At 36.8% G+C, this 22,115-nt stretch overlaps 1 protein-coding gene across 3 annotated transcripts in view; it reads right to left on the bottom strand.

The window, feature by feature from the left end:
• Positions 1-5,403: 5,403 nt before the first annotated feature.
• The window catches only part of LOC149822635 (primase-helicase Twinkle, chloroplastic/mitochondrial-like), a 106,220-nt gene continuing 89,508 nt past the window's right edge, over positions 5,404-22,115 (bottom strand). Inside the window, exons 14-22 of one of the 3 annotated variants that reach the window (XM_089979934.1) lie at positions 15,150-15,281; positions 15,005-15,066; positions 13,697-13,780; positions 13,369-13,500; positions 12,778-12,874; positions 12,547-12,681; positions 12,413-12,480; positions 5,997-6,112; positions 5,404-5,734 (exon numbers count right to left, since the gene is read on the bottom strand). In XM_089979934.1, coding sequence (XP_089836060.1) covers positions 6,067-6,112; positions 12,413-12,480; positions 12,547-12,681; positions 12,778-12,874; positions 13,369-13,500; positions 13,697-13,780; positions 15,005-15,066; positions 15,150-15,281 — 756 coding nt within the window. In that variant the 3' untranslated portion in view covers positions 5,404-5,734; positions 5,997-6,066. Of the gene's footprint in view, positions 5,735-5,941; positions 6,113-12,412; positions 12,481-12,546; positions 12,682-12,777; positions 12,875-13,368; positions 13,501-13,696; positions 13,781-15,004; positions 15,067-15,149; positions 15,282-22,115 lie in introns of those variants that run through there. The other 2 variants (XM_089979935.1, XM_089979936.1) reach the window with 2 other exon arrangements.

Below are 22,115 nucleotides of genomic sequence, written 5' to 3'. Positions count from 1 at the left end.
TCCTTCATGGTCTTAGTTGTCCAATCGATGTATATAAACACATACATATACAGTAGGAGAAATATATACATTACTCGAGATATTGATTATATCTCAAGTACCAGAATTGGTTCCTTGATTGGGTGTAAGGATGGAGGTTGGGTTCCCTTTCTGCTATGTTTCTCTTTATGTTTATACATAGAAAATACGACTAACATATACACAGAAGACATAAGACATTAAAATAATTCATTAAAAAATACTAGATAAATACAAATAAATAATTCATTAAACAACTCTTAATAAATTCTACATTTTGCAAAGCATACATACTTAATATACTGTTATTCGTGCTTCCACCTGTTGTGGCCAACCTAAACATATACACTACACTTGTATGACACAACATCCTTGTATTTTGTTCTCTATCTCTTCAGCTTAGGTCACACTGTTTTATGAACATCTTTTTGGTAGATAGACAAGAGTAGATGGATCGATGTATGAGACATTATAAGTCATCGAAAAGAATAAATATTCATTATATGCAGCTCAAAATGATTCAACTATGAAGAACTTATCGCAATAATCCTTGGATAGCTTGCCCTCGTACAAAATGCATGTGATCACATGTTTGCAAAGAATCCTGCTAACCTACCACTTTTTACAAGAGCACAAATGCTTTTGAAATCAACATTGTAATTGTGAGATCAAGTGCGAGCTTCGTACCAATGTCGGTGGTAATATACTACTTGTACACGTAGTTATTGTGCCTTTCTCTTCAATTCCTCTACCTTTTCTTTTATCTTTAGCACTACAACACTTGACATATGTTGCTGAGTATTCTTTCTTTTCTCAAAGAATTTCATCAGCATAAGACAAAGTCTTTCAATAAGAGGAATTAAGGGTTTGTCACGTATGACAAGAAACCACGAATTAAAGCTCTCTATCATATTTGACGTTAAATACTTATATCTTTTCACTGAAAAGTGATGGTTAGCCCAATGTTATGGTTTCACGTCAGTGACAACGTAATTGTATGCAGCTTCGTCTTGCTCTCAAATTTTTTGAAGAAAATAATTGCATTGTAGTCTCATGACGGCTTGAGTTGCACTCTACCAAAGTACACTTTGTGGTGAATCAAATTTCTTAGAAAAGTTCTACGTCAAATGCTCCATGAAATATCTAACATGACATGTAGGCCATGTATGGAGGACAACATACTTTAGACCTTCATGCATATTTGAGATAATTTTCAATACTCCTCTCTCTCTAAACTCATCAAAGTGTATAAGTTTTTTCTTTAGATGCTTTAAAAACCATACCCATGATTTTTTTTATTCTTTATCAACAAATGCAAATGCTAACAAAAATATCTCACCATAAGGATCAATACTATGGGATGACAATAATATACACACGCATATTTCTTTTAGGAACATGACATCTACTACAAAAATTGGAGGGTATCCTTTAAAAAATCCATCAATGTTGGAATGAAAGGCTAAAAACAAGTACTGAAATCGATCTTTCTGACCGATCTGAATATACCCTAGAGATCCTCGGTTAACATTCATCAAATAATCTAAATAGGTGAAAAGCATCCTAAAGGACTCTTCGAATGAACCATATAGTGCATCCTTACTATGTTCTCATTCACGCCATGCTTATTTGTAAGTAACCATCACATCTTCCTCACAACTGATGTCATTAATAATTTCTCTTAGAGTTACCTTCGGGTTATCGTGCATGTGTTTGTAAATAACACCAAAAAATTACTTGAAAAATATTTTTTCATTACAAGGTTGTCTAGTCATGTATGCTCACTTTGATACTTGTTCACTTGAAAGAACTTTGCTCTACGTACCTTTGTATAATGGATCTTCTAGGGGCAATCAATCGTAGTCTATGTGTTCTTTCTTGTGTATACGACAATGACTCTGTTATTGTAGCTCTTTAAAAATTTTGCTTTATAGTTATTTTGGATTACATGATCTGTCAAAAACTCTTGACATTGTTGGAGATCATTAAACCTTTTGTTGAAAGCAATTTTTTGATCGTTTGAGCCTGTTGTTAGCTACTCGAATTGTTCACAATCATTGAGTTTTTTGTTATGCAACTCATCATCTAAACGAGATGTCTATGTTTCAATGATTTTGAATTGCTTTTTATTATAGGAGAATCCATTGAATGAGAACTTATTCAACCACGTCTCGTTAGTGTAATGATATAAAATAGTTATACTGCCCAACAAATGTTTATATAGTTTATACAACATACCAATGGTTCAACTTCTCAAATGCCATTTGTGAATCGCTTTCACCCACCATTATTTGTCCCATGTCATCACTGTTTGCATCATCTCGCATCAACATGGTATAGGCATTATCATCGATAGCATCTGATTTTTTATTGTCAATGTGATTGTTGCTACTAATTGATTGTTCGGTTGCACAAATTAAATCAAAATTCATTGTATTTATTGCTTTCTTCGCTTCCATGCATTCAATATTCCTGTATTTTCAACATTCAAGATTAACAATAAAAACTTTATATTTATCATTTCCCGTATATCTAAAACATAAATTACAAAGTCTAACAACTTGTGCATAACCTTATCATATGCCCGAAAAGGCTGAATGTCATTGAAATTACTACAATGAAAGTCATTGGCACTGGTTTACCCATATAGTTTCACATTCTCTACAGTGATCCTTTGATCATATACAACATCAATTATTCATTCTTCATTGCATGCATGTCGAACATCTATATCTTTAACTGGTTTGAAAAACCGCATGGCCTGTGTCTTTCTAAGCTCAATATTTGGGACATCAATATTATTCACTATTTGGGATAGTTGGATGATCACCAAAGGACTAGGCTCGATAGATGGTGTCTTAGATAGATACACAATTTTCATAGGATTTTCATCATTTCATTTATCAACTGTTTCTTGTTTAACTCTCAAAGCAACAACTTTTTCTTCAACTTTATGAACAACTAAATGTCGTCATTAAATAACATCAATTCTACATCACCATCACCCAACACAGCTATCTATATATGTTAGTTATCTATGTTCAAAAAACAACTATACCGAGGATCATTGACTATTCGGCATATCCGATTTTATGTTGCAATAGTATATTTTAGCCCTTTCAGAGGGCATCATTAACTATTTACACCAACTACACAACATATCATTTATCTTCAAAAACTAATATGTGAGAAAAGGTTATCCATATACACTTCATACATTCAATTAACAAAACTACCTATAACAAACACTCTTCTCATATCCAATGCCTATGCACAGTGAACCCTAGCCCCATTATACCAATATAAAAAATAATGAATATTAACTAAATGACAAAGAAACAAACATAAATCATCTATAACACAAACATATATATATATATATATATATATGAAAATAACCCTAAACATAATAAACTTTAAATGGTAAATCTGGTGGCAAATATTAAATAAAATACAAGAAAACATACAAAAAATATCCACAATAACAGCAAAACATCAATATGCATGGAGCTATAAATGATCATATCTACAACAAAAAAGTTCAGAGTGAAATAAAACAGTATAAATATATGTTGTTTGTATAAAACTCACATTTTGACCTAACTAGAGAATTCGATGAGAATCATAATACCACAACATCATTAGAATGCAACATCATAAAGCACTCTACCTTCATTGCAAGGGGGGAGGAACATTGTTGAGGGTTCAAAAAAGAAAAATATGAATTTTTTCAGACAAACAAAAAAAAATGAACAAAAATGAGTTTATATATGATTCGGCAAGCATGCAAAGTTACACAAGTTCGCATGCCAAATATTTGGGCAGATAGCCACATATTTATAAATCTCCTTGTTACTAAAAGAAGGTTCACATGATATTCTGCAAATTTAGTATCATATATTCGACTTTAATCCAATATTTACAAAGTTAATTACGAGATTCAATTTTACATAATCACAAATATTTTTATGCGAATTTCATGAGGTACATGCAGATTAAGTGGATATTTGCAAGGTTATGAGGTTGAGTTTAACAGGTGGTTTACACATTTTTTATGCAAATTTCTTATTGTCTATGAAAACTTAATTAGGTATTTGCAAAGTTTTAAAGTTTGAATTTAATAGAATATTCACAAATATGATTATGGAAACTTCGTAATGTCTGAAAAATAAAGACATAAAGGCCTCCTTTTAACAGGAAGTTTATGGTACCCGATGAGCATAAACGATATCACACGTGAACCTTGTGAGTTTCACACATTGACTATTTGCAATTTTGAACCTGGAGCAAATTTCAGAAATTGTGGGGCATTTGGAAAAACGTGTCATTTTTTCTGTACAGGCAATTTTCTGTAACAAAAAATCTCAATTTTGGGTTGCTAGAGTTGCAATAACACTATTTCAGTGTAACACAAAGCAATACACATGGAACTAAGCAAAGTTTTGACATAAAGCAATAATTTTGAGAAAACCACTTGAAGCAGAAGGTTTGTTTTGCACTTTGATTTGAAAACTATATCCTAAAACTATGCAAGTAGATTGTATGGATTTTCACAGACCCGCAAATAACCTAGACCTATTCAATAGGATCAGTCCGCAACCCCCTTCCACTCCTGAATACATACATGGCAGGCTTTGGTAAATCTTGATAAAAAGCATCCAATATCCAAAATTGGATAGGTTACCTTCTCTGTCACAGGGATACATTAATTTACCACCGTGTCGTGCCCTCATGCATACTATTCCTAAAAGAAAATTAAAACAAAAAGGACGCAGCCCATGCCTCCATAAATGTGTCTTTGTGACAGGTTACTTTACATTATTAAGATCTCATAAGAATATGGACATATCCTGAATCCAATTATTGAAGTCATTTTTTTTTCTTCTGAAAAAAAACATCGATTATTGGATCTCCCAGTCCAACTTAGATTAGATCAAGCTTTAGTGAACCCATATCCAAAATCAATTTAGACCATTTATGACTCCAGGCTCAAACAAACAATTTTGGTGTTAAAAACAAGGTTGTTAAATGCGATGAGGCGAAGCGAGGCGTTGAGCCTGCGCTTCGCCTCTGAGGCGTACGCCTCAGGTACTGAGGCGTACGCCTCTCACAACTGGAATGGAAGTGAAGCGGTGGGAGGGGAGGCAGTAAGAGAAGGACCACCGCCCAGCTGGTACGGAAGCGAGGGATATGCCGGTCGTCCGGTGGTCGGAGAAGACTGAGCAGCAGCTGCAGCTGCAGCACAGCAACTCCGGTGGTCGGTGGTCACAACTGGTCGGAGGTTGATGAGGGGCGCATCACAGCAACGCCTCAGTACCTTGAGCGTGCGCCTCGCCTCTGAGGCGTACGCTTCAGGTACTGAGGCGTACGCCTCTCACAACACTGGTTAAAAACTCATAAAAAGACAAATTAGATTTAATATAGATTGATAATTCTGGAGTATGAGGTGCCGTGTGATCTGGCCTCCTGTGTATCAGCTTGAAGCCTTAATTTCTTCAGGATTTCCACTTTAGGACCCAACAATAACTGGTTTCCATTAGTTTAGTGCTCATGTCCACCACATATCGAGCTGTGACAAAGTGCTGACAGGTAATCAACGGAACCCAAATTTACGGAACTGACCTTTGACATCTCTCTCTCTCTCTCTCTCTCCCTCTCTCTCTCTCTCTCTCTCTCTCTCTCTCTCTCTCCACAGACAGCTGCACATGGCTGCTACCTACCAAAATAAAACAAACAAGGAACATCAGAGGAACACTGTCAATATTCAATACTCACTAGATTCTTCTGCAATTTCCTTTCATCATCAAAAAGATAGATATGTACAACAGCCACCAAGAATCAGTGTTGAATATTGACTAGACATCAGGAAGCACAAGCACCCAAACATATGAAGAACCAAAACAGAAATTACAGAGGAAACGACCTTGGACATCTTTAGAAAATGATTGAAGCTTTCCAATGTGAGCAGAAGCAATTACTTGGTAAGTGTGCAAGGGAGCTTCAGCCGGCTATCACTTTCTTTGAAACTTGCAATATCAGAATACAGCATCATCTACCATAGCCGGAGCTAACATCAGCGTATTCTCCTGTTACCCTGTAAGCAAGCAATCCAAACAAGAATGACAACAGAAACAGTATATCACATGCTTGGCAAGGTCATGCAAATTAACAGATAAAATTGAGTTTTCTCCTCTTTTCTGGGTGCCAAAACAGTAGTAAAAACTGAAAGTTGTACAAAAAGGAGACCGCGGACAAATAAAGATAAAAATCATGGACTCAAGTGTTCTCCAGTCTTGATCAGGTTACAGATGCATGTCCCCATGATTAAACAATTTACAGTTGTACAATAAGAGTGAATCTGTGCAACCCTTAAACTAGTTAATCACTATTCCAGTTGGTGTAGCTATGATTCTTTTGAGCATAGTTTAAAAACCCGGTGAGTTGACCCAATGACTCACTTGAGTCAACCGACTCAACCCAATCCAAACATATCTACCCTCATATTTTCACTTGTTTAAAGCTTTAATTATGCATGATCAATATCATATATGTACACACACACACACACACACACACACACACACACATATATATATATATATATATATATATATATATATATATATATATATTATGATTACAGAAATGGAGTTAATTGTTTTATTTGTACACGAACCTATTCTTATGTTAATTTTCATTAAAATTATATCTAGCCATTGAAATCAATATAATTTGCCCCACTTCTATATTGAAAATATTGATTACCTTATCAATATGATAATTGCTTAATGTCAGTATTAACATTACTCTCTGATTAAGAACATGAAAAAAAAATCCTGTCTTCATTTTTGCACAGCTTGGGATTCAGCAATTTACTATGCTGATTTATTATGGTAAGAATAAAGCAATTTCACTGTTTTCTCATGATGCCTAGCCAGATGGCAACTGCACAAAAGGTGGAAGAAAGAATGAAATAGCAAAAGAGAATGGGGAGTTCTTTTCGAGGATTCATCCAACCATATGAAAAGGTGAAAATTATTAAAATCGACTTAGACTCAAAGCTTAACCTATTTGATAACCCGTCATCAATCATGAAAGAAATGTCAAAATCTTCTCTAAAACCAGCGTTGAGAGAAAGAGAAAAGAATAGAGGAAGGGAAGTTGTGGCAGTCACGATTTCAATATGAAATCGTGACCTAAACAATCTATTAATATATGATGTACGGTCCGGGTCGGGTATAATATCCAGATCCGGAATGAAAAAACAACCCTATACAAATTGTACATTAACAATATGGGTCCGGGTCCGGGTCCGGGTCCGGGTCTGTGAACTCGGGTCTTATGTGATAATCAGACCCTAAACACACTTTTTCACCTCCCCTCAAGTTGATCATGGTTTTCAACCATGAACAACTTTCCTTTAAGCTTCCAAAAACGATCTTTTGTCAAGCCCTTTGTAAAAATATCTGCAACTTGTCTTCAGTATTGACAAACTCAGGCTCGATCTCTTTTTCTTCAACTTTTTGTCTCACAAAATGTTGGTCGATCTCAATATGCTTAGTGCGACTATGATGTACTGGATTGAATGACATATTGAAAGCACTTTGATTGTCACACATCAAGGTAGACAGAGAGATCGTTTCTCCCACTTCAGTTAGTAATTGCCTGACCCAGGTGACTTCGGCAGTAGCGGCAGCCATGGATCTATACTCAACTTCAGTGCTTGATCTAGCAACAACCTTTTGCTTTCTACTACTCCAAGAGACTAAATTTCGTCCAATAAAGACACAATATCCTGACGTAGACCTTCGCTCATCAGGATCTCCTGCCCAATCTGCATCACAATATACAGTAAGTTCACGCACATCCTTGCCAGACGATTGTGAAGAATATATCAACTCATCTCCAATGGTCCCTTTCAGGTATCTTAGTATCCTCTTAACCGCCTCCATATGTCCGGTACGTGGTGCATGCATAAATTGAGACACTTGATTAACTGAATAAACAATATCAGGTCGAGTAAATGTGAGATATTACAACATCCCTATTAGGCTGGTACCTGGTGGGATCCTCACACAGGTCTCCATCATGAGTACTTAATTTTTGGTGGAGCACACTTGGAGTGGCTAAAGGTTTGCAGTCTTTCATATCTGCCCTGCTGAGAACATCTATCGTATATTTGTGCAGAGTGAGAGTCAAGCCATGAGCCTAGTTATCGACTTCTATGCCAAGAAAATAGCGCAAGGCCCCGAGATCCTTCATCTTAAACCTTTGACCTAATAGGTTTTTTACTTCCTTGATGTGACCTTCAGAGTTTCCTGTGATAACTATATCATCAACATAAATTAATAATAGAGTGATCACATTCTGACTTCTAAAAATGAATAATGAGTGATCCAGTAGAGAGCGTGAAAACTCATGCTTTTGAATCTCAAGTAAGAAGCTGTCAAACCAAGAACGAGAAGCTTGTTTTAGGCCATAGATAGTTCTTTTTAGCCTGCACATATGTGTTTTGCAATTTTGCTCTTAATATCCAGAGGATTGTTCCATGTAGAATTCCTCCTTCAAATCCCCATGCAAGAATGCATTCTTTACATCAAGTTGACTCAACTTTCATCCATGTTCAACGGCCAAGGAAAGAATAATTCAAATTGTTCCCATTCTCACCATTGGGTTGAAGGTTTCATCATAATCTTGCCCTGCTTCTTGAGTAAACCCTTTTGCTACCCGTCTTGCCTTGTAATCTAGTTTATACTTTATTTTGTAGTCCCATTTGCACCCAACAACATTTTTGTCAGGTGGTCTGGGAACGATTTCCCAGGTTCCACATTCATATAAAGCTTACTTTTCATCATTCATGGCTTCTACCCATTTGGTAGAATTGGCTGCCTGATAGTACATGATAAGTTCATCTTCTTTATGCAGGGCAGTTAAGAAGAGCTGAAAATCTAAGGAGAAATTGTTATAGCTGACCCACCTATCAATAGGGTGCCGTAAGCGATTGGATCTTCTGACCTCAGGAGTATGAGAGGAAGTAGATGCAACTGCTGAGGTGTGATTTGAAAGATATTGCGTTGTCGTTCTCTATCTAGTATAGCAAATGCCCTTGTATCTACCCGGTACGAATGGTATTTCTCCCTCATTATGCGATTCCGATGTGTCAATAGTCTCAGAGGTTTCTTCTTCATACTGTCCACAATCTGGAGAACAGGCTTCATTGGAACTAGCAAAAAGTTCGGAATTCAGCCAAGGATAATAAAATTTGGTGATGGTAGGGGACATATCCGTTGTGCCAGCTTTGTGATCAAAATTTTGTTCATCAAAGATAACATTTCTTGAAATTCTGATACACCTGTTGATGGGATCATAACACCTATACCCTTTGTAGTCGTCTGCATATCCCACAAATCTACATTTCTGAGCCTTGTCCTGAAACTTGTTTCTCAGGGACCGATCAATGTGCACATAACAAACACATCCGAAGACACACAAATCATAATAACTAGGATGAGCTCCAAAAAGACAGTAATAAGGAGAATTATTTTCCAGGACAACCATGGGCAGTCTACTTATCACATATACGGCAGAATGAAAGGCTTCTGTCCACAGATTGATAGGAAGGTTACTGTCATGGAGCATATTCATAGCACTTTCAACGATATGCCTATGTTTTCGCTCAGCAATTCCATTTTGTTGAGGAGTGTGTGGACAAGACACCCTTCTTCCTATCCCATTATTTTGAAGAAAAGAAATAAAGTCACTAGATGAAAACTCCCCACCTCCATCACATTGAAAGAATTGGATGGACTCAGAGAATTGATTTTTAACTAAGGAAAGAAATTTTTGAAACAAGGGGAAAACTTCCAACTTATTTTTTATGAAATATATCCAAGTGTATCGAAAATAGCTATCGACAAAGATTAGGTAGTATCTACTTCCAGATCCAGAGGCAACTGGGGCAGGTCCCAATACATCAGAACATATTACCTCAAAAGGTTTTGAAGCTCTCTTATTAATAGAATGAAAAGGCAATACGTGACTTTTGCATAAAAGACAATTGGAACACTTTTGAGTTTTCTCATCCACATTGAGACTTTCTTTTGGAATGAGATTATTAGAAACAAGTTTCTCAATAAAATGACTCCCACAATGTCCTAATTGACTATGCCATAAGAAAGACTTATTACATTCAGAAATACTAAAAACATTTGTAGAAGAGGAGGAACACGACTCTAATGAAGTCTTCGAATTCAGGTAAGCAGGGTGGATGGAGTGATATGGATCTTCTTCAAAAACATACATATTCCCTCGTCTCTTTCCTTCAGCGAATGTTTCCCTCGTGTGAAGGTCCTTGACCTGCACAGAGAAGGGAATGAATTCGACTGAAGCATGATTATCATCAACAAGTTTAGAAACAGAGACAATATTTTTCTTGATGTTGGGAGCATGTAGGACATCAGAAAGCTCAAGAGTAGAATGTGACATGGGAATGACAGTTTTTCCAATATGGGAAATAGGATGGTGGAATCCATCTCCAGTGACAATTTTGCTTTTGCCAAAATAAGGAATAGGATTAGAGAGTTTACCTGCATCACCAGTCACGTGAGTCACTGCCCCTGAGTCAACGAACCAAGTGCCTTGATCATTTGGCTTTAATTTCAATTCTGACAAGGCGGATATCAGCAGATCTTTAATCTCTCCACTGTTACTAATACTGGTAGACTTACTTTTGGGTTCTGCCTGTGGAGCCTTTACTTTATTTTTTGGATTGTGCCAACAATTCGCCTTGATATGCCCTCTTTGTTACAAAGGAAGCAAGTGGGGATGGATCTTTGTCCCTGAGCATGAATCGACATATTTGGAGTGAAGAGCAATCCACGTCCTCCGTGTCCACTTCGCCCTTGTCCTCCTCGCCCTCGACTGTAAGTCACCCCTGTGGCAAAAACTGCTTAGGAATTTGTATGAACATGAGTTTCTTCAGAAAAACCTTTCAGAGTCATTTCATACTAAATTAATTTAGCTCGTAGCACATCAAAGATAGGAAGGGCAGGCAGACACAATAGTGAAGTGACGATCATATTGTAGTCGAATCCCAATCCACTCAGAGTCTGTTGCACCATATCATTGTCACTCACGGTACATCCTATAACTACAAGTTGGTCTGTGATAGTCTTCATCTTGTTTAGATATTCCATGATGGTCATGGAATCTTTTCTCAGCATCTGAAATTCCCTCTTGAGAAAAACCATTCTCGCCTGTGAAACTTGTGAATATGTCTGAACCAATTTCTCCCAAAGTTGCAGGGTTGTACAATTGTCGGGAATTGCAACAAGGACCTCTTGAGACAAGGTAGAAGTGATGTATGCAACCACTGACTGATATTTCCTTTCCCAGTTGAGGTACTCTACATTTTTGACATACACAATTGAACTTACCCCTTTGTCAACTTTTTCTTCTCTCGTAACAAATTCTAGCGGGACTGGAGTGGTTCCATCCAGGTGACCTAAGAGACCTTGGCTCCTTATAAAATGGATGATTTGTCTCTTCCAAATCAAGAAGTTTGAGGTGGTTAACTTTTCATAAACAAGTTGATTGAGAAAACTCGAAGAAAGATTGGATGAAGAAGAATGAAGATCCATGAAGAAAGGAATTCTAACAGGAGTATTAACGAAAAGCTCAGTCTACAGCCAGAGAGATTTGCTGATCGCCTTTTTTTTTTTTGAATGAGTAACCTCAAAGATTGGAGACCAGAGGCTGTCAGAGAAAAAAAAAACTAAGTTTTCCCTTCCACCTTTTATAAGGTTTGATATTTAAGCAATGGGATTTCTCACACGAATAGAGTTTTTTTTTTTGCTGATTGTATTTTCAATGTGAATACCACCTGTGGCAGCGAGAAGAAATATGTTGCGAGACAGGGCACAGTAGGTCAATTACACAGTAGGTCACACAATAGGTCTGGACAGTAGGTCACAGAGTATGTCTGGACAGTAGTCTATTATGTGTTTATTATCACACAGTAGGTCTGGACAGCAAATAATAGAAAGGCCTTAAAACTTTGGTATAATATCCAGATCCAGAATGAAAAAATAAGGCTATACAAGAACAAGGCTATACAAACTGTACATTAACAATATGGGTCCGGGTTTGTGAACTCGGGTCTGATGTGATAATCAGACCCTAAACACACTTTTTCAAGAAAGGCCTTTAAACTTTGGGGAAAGATGGTTAACATGAACTTTTAAAGGTGGTAGCATCTTTGATGCCTGCTAGTAGCCAAGACTCCTAATATAATACTCATTGAGATACATCAAAAGAAAATTGAAGTCTTATGCAAAACTTTCTAAGAAATAACAGAATTAGAATCATGAAACATGATCAAAAGATACAAAAGCACCTGTTATATGACAAAATGGCATCGCCTATAGTTCCTGCAGCCTTATTTCGTACTTTCCGCACACAGATCTGTCATAAAAGTGCAAGGTTAAACAGTAATCAGAAAACTATCATGTGTTTTAAAACATAACAGACCTGCACTTGATCAAGTGGGCCAGCCTCTTTATCTCGATTGCGATGAACAACAATCCCATTGTCACATTTGTTGATGAAATGAGCACTTCCACTGATATCATACATACTAGGAGCATCACCTTGCCAGTTTTGTAGCTGCAAAAAGAGAATGATGAAAGTGCATATCGCCTATGCTAAAAAACAAAAATCAAGAAAAACAGTGGTTTAATTCAAATTAGATGTTCACTCTACCTGTCGTGGGTGCGCAACAAACCATACATGGCATGCATGATGTTGAGCAAAGCGTCTAATTTTGGTAAGGATTTGACTAACATACTCTGTCTCTGTCCTGTTTCAGCATACATGCATTAAAAAAGGTAGGCACAAAAAGCAAATGCACCAACAGAAAGTTAAAGAGGTTTCATTATATCATACACGGTAACAGAAAGTATAAAGAGGCTTCCATCAGTACTATTGGACAGTAGCCACATCAATCCACACAAATAAAGAATTGCCAACATTTAAACAAGTAGAAGCTCGTACTAAGAGAATGGGAATCAAGAGTGGACAGATATATGGCTAGGAGGCAGGGACCCATGAATTTAGTGAAAGATTAGCACCGACTCAAAAGATTGGGGGCAGAGGCCAGAACAAGATTCTAATTTCATTAAAGTGGATCACTACAGAAAATACAAAGCCAACGTGATCAGGTATCATACAGGACAGGCCCTTTTCAAGCCACCATGATCATTTCCTTATTGATGGATTTAGCAACATGATTGAACTATGGAATTTTAGTATTAAAGAAAATATGAGGCCAGAAACATCATAGAAACAACTTACTGATTTGGCGATCTTTGATGATCAAGTTCATTGTATGGGTCAATTACAAGTCCACGCACTCCATGCCTCATAACAGCTGCTCTTGCCAGTCGAAGAACCCATGTGACAGAGGGGAGACTATCATTCTCACACCTGCTCAACACAAGTGAAACAACTGAAGGAAAGAAAAGACAGGCAGATCTTTCATATGTATCAGATATCAAAAATTAGTTTTAAGTGCAAAGAAGCATGCTATATCATAAAGGTATTCATGGAACATCAAATGGTTGTCCTACACTTTCTTAAAAAGAAATTGGTGCCTAAAGTTAAGTTGGTTCCCATTGTTCACCTTATGAGATAGAAAGTTTCAGACAGCCATTGCTTCCCCAGTTCCAACTCGTCAGGACTCATCCGTGGCATAGATTCTCCATACCTAACAAACACAGGGAGGACATGAACATTAAAGATTGTTTATCACTTCAACCATCAACAAGCAGCTCATGGATAAAAGGTCTATGGTAATCCCAGCATCTCAAAAAAGCAAGCACATTAAAAATAATAATAATTATCAATGAAGCATAAAAAAATTTACCAACTGGAGATGTTAGAACATGAACACATGCAAAAGACACTAGAATTAGTAACATAGTCTCCATATCTCATTCCAAAACATATGATCAAGAAGCAATGAAAGAGAACAATTGTCATCCTAAAGTGACAGGTGGCCAGGATGCTACCAGCCAAGAATTATCAACATATTACCGCACCCTCAACCACACCTATGTAACATAGGTCCAAAAGTGTCCAAGTTCAAAAAAACAATTAAAAACTTAAACTTATAATTGTGTGTGTGGATAAATCTCTGCTGCATATGTGCATACGGTATCAATGAGTTAAAATGAGCAATATCTTATTGCTCGTGCACTTTTAAGTGAATCTAACCTTATAGATATGATCTACATGGTTTGTTCGGCGGGACTTTTAAATTACTGGAATCCGGTGTGAATACAGGCTTTTTTAGTTATTCAAAACGATGGTCATAAATGCGTCAATCTTTCGTGACTTAAAAAAATGGTATTCTTTTCGTCAAGAAAACAAGATCCAAGGGTTGATCTCCAACAATTTGACTACGCTGAACACATCTACAGGATCAGATTGAAATTGCCATGCTCACACCCTTTGCACCCACACCTGCACCAACACCTACATGACATAGCTTTGAACACTTGGATATCTCAACAAGCCAGTGACCTCAACATTTAAAATACCATAAATCATAGTCGCCTATCTCATTCATGGGAATTTCTCAGGAGTTTTTTTTTCTCGAAAACATTTCAGATGTTTTAAAAAACTAGAAAGTTAAACAAAACTAAAAAGGATAAGGAAGAATAGGTTTTAGCATTATTTCTCTTATGAACTATTAAAATCAGTTAGAATTAACAAACAAGAAATGAGAAAAAGTATAGACTTAAAACAAATAAAATAAGAAAATTTGTAAATATAATAATAGTATCAGAATATTTATGTTTACAATGACATTTTAAAAATATCGCAATATTTTGAAGTTTTTATTGGCTACTCAATTTAGGAAAATAAATATTCAACTACATAATGAAACACCCAATCTGCTCTTAGAGAAGATAATTTTTTTTATTACTTGGCATTGGAGAATGGTTTCTTTATGTACTTCTCCAAAAGCTTCCTTGCATGTTCTCTAACCTGAATATATAAACCAGGTGGGGTTAGCCTGCAATTACTTGCAAGGTAAAACACAATAGAAATCCAAGGATGAACCCCCATGCCTGATTTTCCATGGAACACAGTGCAAAAGTCCAGCCTTTACTTTTGTTAAGGTTACATAGAAGAGCATCAATCCATTCACTCTTGCCAGAGTTGGGAATGCCAGTTACAACAGTAACCTCTCCAGGAACCACCTGCTCAAAGTCACACAATGCACAAAATTAATTTCAACTAAATTTTACAAAATTTCAGGCAGAAGTTACAAGGGGTCATTCATTTATTGCATATGCACCAAGTTGAATTAAAAAAACAGAATCAATATCATGCACTTGAGATACTGGACTAAAAGTAATGTGCTATAGCAGCTGTTCTTGACCCATAGGATAAGCAATAGCTGTCCATTTTATTACATGAGAATTATGAATATGGAGCTTTGAAGTATCTTTATTCAAACTACACAAGCATTCTAATTCCAACTTCCAGTTGCTACTAATCAATTCTGAGCTTAGGAGGATAAATAAACTGATTTTCAAACACTGATCAGATGTTCTCATGTAAATGCAAATATGCTTTAGAAGATTACCCAGTAAAGAAATCTGAAAAAAAAGCAATTCACAGATTCATGAAAAGACTCAAGAAGTGATGCTCCTGGCAAAAACTTCATAAAAAAGAAAATTTGACAAAAACACAAAAAAACTCAAGATATCAGGATTTATCACTATATACAAACAAATATGAAAAAATTTAAAACTTGTAAGCCAGAAATGCATTAGGAAGATGAAATAAGCTTCTCTAAGCAAAGAGGCAAATCCTATGTCCAGGAATTGGGAGAGAGAAATGAGAAAGGTGCCAATTTCCCCCCCTTTTGGACTTTGGAAGCACATTATGATTGAAGGTTTCCAATAGGCCATCAGAAGTAAGTATTTTATTTAGAAAAAATTGTTGCTTATATGGATCACATAGGCACCTATATCATAGGTCCGGGTACGAGTGCAAAGGGTGCGACATGCCAATTTCAAAAGACTTGGCTGCGGGGTGCGTGTGTGTGTGTGTGTGGTGGGGGGGGGGGGGGGGGGGGAATGCATTTACAATTACACAATTAGAATTTTATAAAAAAATTTAAAACTTGAACAGCGTTGGACTTTGTCAAAGTTGACCAAGTTCACAATTGAACCAAAATGGTAGGGTGTAGGTTGAACCTGACACTTGTAGATCTGCACCCAGCCCTATCAGGTGCCACACCTGTTAAAATGTAACACATTATATATATATATATATATATATATATATCATAATAATAATATTATTATTATATTATATATTTTTTCTATTTTATTTTTATGTATTTTATATTATCTAGTTCATATAGAACTAGATAATATAGTTTGGTTAAGTTCCAACCAAAACTTAACCAAACATCTAGTCGTTGGAACTAGTCCAACGGCTAGATTTCTAGCCGTTGGACTAGTCCAACGACTAGAAGGGAGAGCTCCTTATGAGCTCTCCCTCTTGCTCTTGTATAAATAGGGGTGCAGCCCCTCTTGTAAAATAACTTCTCAAAATGCTTTTTAAGCATTTGTCTACTTCAATAAAATTGCATTATTTATTTGTGGTTTTCCGCTTTTACCCTTTTATGGGTCTTGCTTAAAGTGTCTTTTAGACACTTCCTTTTGAGTGATCCGAGTGCATTCGTGGAAGATCACCATTTCATTACATGGTATCAAAGCCACGGGATTATTAGATCTTGGAGAAAGGCCGCCTCGGTTTTCGTGTCCCTTATGCAAAAGGCGTGTCATCACCTTGTTCTTGCAAAGTGTTTCGTCACTTAGAGAGAGGTGTTTTATCACTTCATTATCGACTTCAAATCGCATCATTTGAAGGGCTTCAACATCTTTGTTTTGTATCTCTTTTCCTTCCCACTTTCTTTTTTTGTTCTCTTGTTCTTTCTCTTTTTTCTCCTCTTGTAAACGATGGATGACAATGATAAAGTCACCATCATCCCCATGAAATTAAGTGACACAAATTATGTACATGAAGCACCACATATGGGGTAAAGGCTTATGGGGGATCGTGGATGGTTCCGATTCGGAACCTAAACTATCCCTTACCAAGAAAGAGAAAGATAAGAAGGTCTCATTATCAGAAGAGGAGAAAATAAAGGCTTTAGCCTCCTATGAAAAAAAAGTGAAAAGAGTGGAGAATGGGACATGCGAAAATAATGTCATGGCTTATCAATAATGTTGACATTAAAAAGTGCTCTAGTCTTGCCAAATTTGATCATGCCGATAAAGCATGAGAATACCTTAAAAATATGTATTCCCTTAAAGATATTGCACATGTGTGCACTCTTCAAGAAAAGGTTCGGATGATGACCCAAGAAGACAAATCAATTCGAGAATATTACAATGGGTTATCCGAACTTTAGGAAGAACTAGCTCTTCTAGAGCCAAAATGACATTGTGCCGAAGATATTGAGCTTCACCAAAAGCAACTTGATGCTAAACATTTCTACCAATTTATAACTGGGTTAAGGCTGGAATTTGAGTCAACCAAATCGGCCTTCCTTCACTGAGGAAAAGTTCCTTCTATTGTGGAAACTATTGAAGAATTAACAATGGAGGAAAATCGTCTCCGAAAATGTTCCTCTAAAGCTGATGATGATTCCGTCCTAGCAGTATCTAGGCCTGGGAATCATACTCGTGCTTATAGGTCACCCCATTTTGGGAGGCAGAATGGCGAGTTTGACAAAAGAAAAGTGATTTGTCATCACTGTACTATAGGCCCTAATGTCCAAAGTTAAAAAAGAGAGATGAAAAGAAGGTTGCATCAGTTGAAGCCGAGCCAAAAGATCAAGATGCACTTGTTTCCATGGCTCAATTAATGGAGATCCTTCAACCCCTTCTCTAAAGGGTATCCTCTTCCGCTGAAGCCTCAACTGGAGCAGCAGTCGCATCTGTATCCGGTCCAGGTAACTCTCCTTGGCTCTTAGATTCTGGTGCCTCATTTCATATGACCCCAAATTACAAATTTTTATCCGAATGTCTTAAAAATAACTCAAATATTTCAAAAATCTTTATATCAGATGGAACATCTCTCGATATAAAAGGAGTTGGATGTTTTGAAAAACCCAAAACTTTTTGTATTCCAAAAGTTAGATATATCCCAAAACTGAATTTAAACCTTTTATCTGTTTCTCAAATTTTTTATTATGGATGTAATATATCATTCTCTTCTGATGGTTGTTGGATACAGGATCGCCAGTCAGGGAAGCTGATTGGGGAAGGCCATAGAGAAGGAGGGCTATATTACATACACTTTTTGGAACTACCAAAGAATGCATTTTGTTTAAATGTTCAGAAATTGGAAACAGACTTATGGCACAAAAGACTTGGCCATCCTCACATGTCTAAAATTCAATACTTTCCAAGTTTGGGAAAATTTTGTAAATCTGAAAATTTTGCTTGTAAAGACTGCATTCTTGGAAAATTGAAAAGATTATTGTTTTTTAGTAGAACCTTTGTTTCTTCAAAACCTCTTGAGCTAATACATTCGGATGTTTGGGGACCCGCACCAGTTATTTCTAAAGGCGGTTATGCATATTATGTTATCTTTGTTGATGATTTTTCTAGACATACCTAGATTTATTTTCTTAAACATAAATCTGAAGTTTTTGCTCACTTTCAAATCTTTCATAAAATGGTCACAAACAAATTTCAAAATAATATTTTCATCTTTCGCATTGATTCGAGGGGAGAATTTATGTATGGAGAATTTAAAAACTATCTTAATTCATATGACATTATTCATCAACGATCTTGCCCAAACACCCTTCAACAAAATGGTCTTGCGGAACGCAAACATCGCCACATTATGGAAACTACTCGGACTTTGCTAATAGCAAGCCAAGTGCCAAAAGGGTTTTGGGCTGAAGCAACTCTAACTGTCACTTATCTAATCAATAGAATGTCATTTTCTTCTTTAGAAAATATATCTACAATTCAAAAACTCTATGATTTAGCTTCGGACTACTCCAGATTAAGAGTGTTTGGTTGCAAATGTTTTGTATTTACAAGCAAGAACAATAAATTCTCCCTTCGGGCAATCTCACGTGCCTTTTTAAGATATGCTGAAAATAAAAAAGGGTATAGATGCTATGATCTTTGTTGAAGAATATATGAGATGCACTGAACCCTAGGTAGAGAGAGAGAGAGGGTTGTTTAGAAAAGGAGAACTCGTTAATCTAATATTAGGGCTACTCTCTATGTTAAATAGAGAGATGACAAAAAAGGAGAAATTACATATAAGTCCCTCATTAACTTAAAATTTCAAATAACCTCTAATCTAAGAAAAGCTAGAAACCTCTTACTCTCAACACTCCCCCTCAAGCTGGAGCATAGATATCAATCATGCTCAGCTTGTCACAACATTTTGAGAAATTTGGTCTAGCAAGAGGCTTTGTAAACATATCTGCGACTTGGTCCTCCGACTTTAGATATTTAGTAGAGATATAACCAGCTTAAACCATATCTCTTACATAGTGACAATCAACCTCAATGTGCTTTGTTCTCTCAAAAAAGACATGATTGTTCGCTATATATGTGGCAGCCTTGTTATCACACATCATGGTCATAGGAGAGGAAACCTTCACCTGAAGGTCATGAAGAACAGTACGAACTCACATCAATTCAGCAGTTGTTTGGGCCATAGCCCTATATTCTGATTCTGCACTCGATCTAGAAACCACATTTTGCTTCTTACTTCTCCATGAAATCAGGTTGTCTCCCAGAAACACAAAATCCTGTGGTAGATTTTCTATCCACTATAGATCCTGCATAGTCAGCATCATAATAGGCTAGTATTTCCAGATTATCACCTTTCCTGAACAATAACCCTTTTCCAGGAAAAGATTTTAAATACCTGAGAATCATTATAACTGCATTTCAGTGTACCTCAGTTGGTTTGTCCATAAACTGACTAACTTTGCTTACTGCTAAAGCAATATTCGGCCTGGTAACAGTTACATATAGTAGCTTCCCTACTAGTGAGCGATAGTTTTTGCTATCAACCGGTTTTGACCCTTCTTCAAACAACTGAACTTTATGGTCCATGGGAATATTTGTTGGTTTAGCTCCCAACATTCATGTTTCCTTTAATAAGTCAAGAACATACTTCCGTTGAGACAAAACCATCCCTTCACGGTTCCTGGCAACTTCTATACCCAGAAAGTATCTGAGTGAACCAAGGTCTTTTGTAACAAAGTGTTTTTGAAGATGAGCCTTAGTGGCTTCAATATTTTTCACATCGTCTCCTGTAAGAATGATGTCATCCACATATACCACCATAACAACTATGCCTGAGTTAGTTTTCTTGATAAATAGTGTATGATCTGCTGCTGACCTGTTAAAGCCAAAGTGTGACATCACTTTAAACAACTTTTGAAACCATGCACGAGGGCTTTGTTTCAAGCCATAAATTGCCTTTTTCAATCTACACACCTTCTGACACTCCCCCTCAACCTCGAAACCTGGAGGTTGTTGCATGAAAACAGTCTCAGATAGATCCCCATATAGAAACGCATTTTTCATATCTAATTGACATAAGCTCCAACCATGATGAACAACTACTGAGAGAACAAGACGAATGGTGCTCATTCGTGCAACAGGAGAAAAGGTTTCAAAGAAATCAATACCATATGTCTGAGTATATCCTTTTGCTACTAATCTGGCCTTGTACCTTTCAATAGATCCATCTGATTTGTACTTTATTGTATATACTCATTTGCATCCAACAATGTCAGCATCTACTGGGGGATCAACTAAATCCCATGTATGTTGAGACACTAAAGCATCCATTTCTTCTTGCATAGCCAGCTTCCAGCGGTTATCTAGCTTTGCCTGGTGATAGTTCAGAGGAATCGTTTCAGCAGATAGGGCTGAAATAAAATTTTTCATCTGATTTCCAATTCTGACATCAGAGACAAAATGAGATATGGGATATAAGGTACATTGTCGTGTCCCCTTGCGTAGAGCAATTGGCCTATTATCATCATCATGAAGATCACTGTTGTCAGTAGTACTTGCCTCAGGAGAAGAAGATGGTGGAGGCACGGGCAGAGGTGGAGCTCTACCAATGTAGGATTATTAAATCGTGAAGAGGATGAAGTTTGGTTAGGTACCAAGGGCACAGATTCCAAAGGAAAAGGAGGTATAGGTAAGGAAAAAGGGTCAGCTGGACCAACCTGCAGCGGGGAACCGGAACTAGAGAAATATGGAGTGAATTCCAAGAAAGATACATCTGCACTGACATACTTTCGGCGAGAAATAGGATCATAACGTCGATATCCCTTTTGGTTTTTTGGATAACCTATAAATATGCATTTTGTAGCTTGAGCAGATAATTTATCACGGTCAGGACCAAGTTTGTGTACAAAACAAACACATCCAAATATTTTTGGTGAGAAAGAGAAGAGTGGGTCATTAGGTTTTAGGATATGGAATGGAATTTGATCGCCCACAGAAGATGAAGGCATGCGGTTGATCAGATAACAAGCAGTGGTAATCGCATCACCCCAATATAACGCAGGAACATTGGATTGAATCATAACGGTTCTGGCAACATCAAGCAGGTGCCGCCGATGTTTTCGCTCAGCCACCCCATTTTGTTGCGATGAATAGGGACATGAAGTTTGGGGTTGAATGCCATGATCTTGGTAAAATTGTAACAGAAGTTTTGATTTAAACTCAAGAGCATTATCAATGCGAACAATCTTGACAATAGAATCAAACTGAGTTTTTATTTCAAGAATTAAGGATTTGATAATACTTGGAACTTCATATCGTTCCTTTATTAAAAACACCTTTATTAAAAACACCCATGACAACTTAGAGAAGTCATCAACAATAACAAGATAATATCGACACTGAGTCCTAGTAGGAATCTTACTAGGACCTCATACATCTGCATGAAGAAGTTCAAAGACTTTATGACTAGACTGACTTTGACTTGAAGGGAACGAACTTCGATGATGC

Source organism: Nuphar pumila, chromosome 11 (genome assembly GCF_984573655.1).
Source record: "Nuphar pumila chromosome 11, dmNupPumi1.hap1.1, whole genome shotgun sequence".
NCBI lineage: Eukaryota > Viridiplantae > Streptophyta > Magnoliopsida > Nymphaeales > Nymphaeaceae > Nuphar > Nuphar pumila.
The sequence above is the reverse complement of the archived record's forward strand: the minus strand, read 5'-3'. Positions and strand labels throughout refer to the sequence as shown.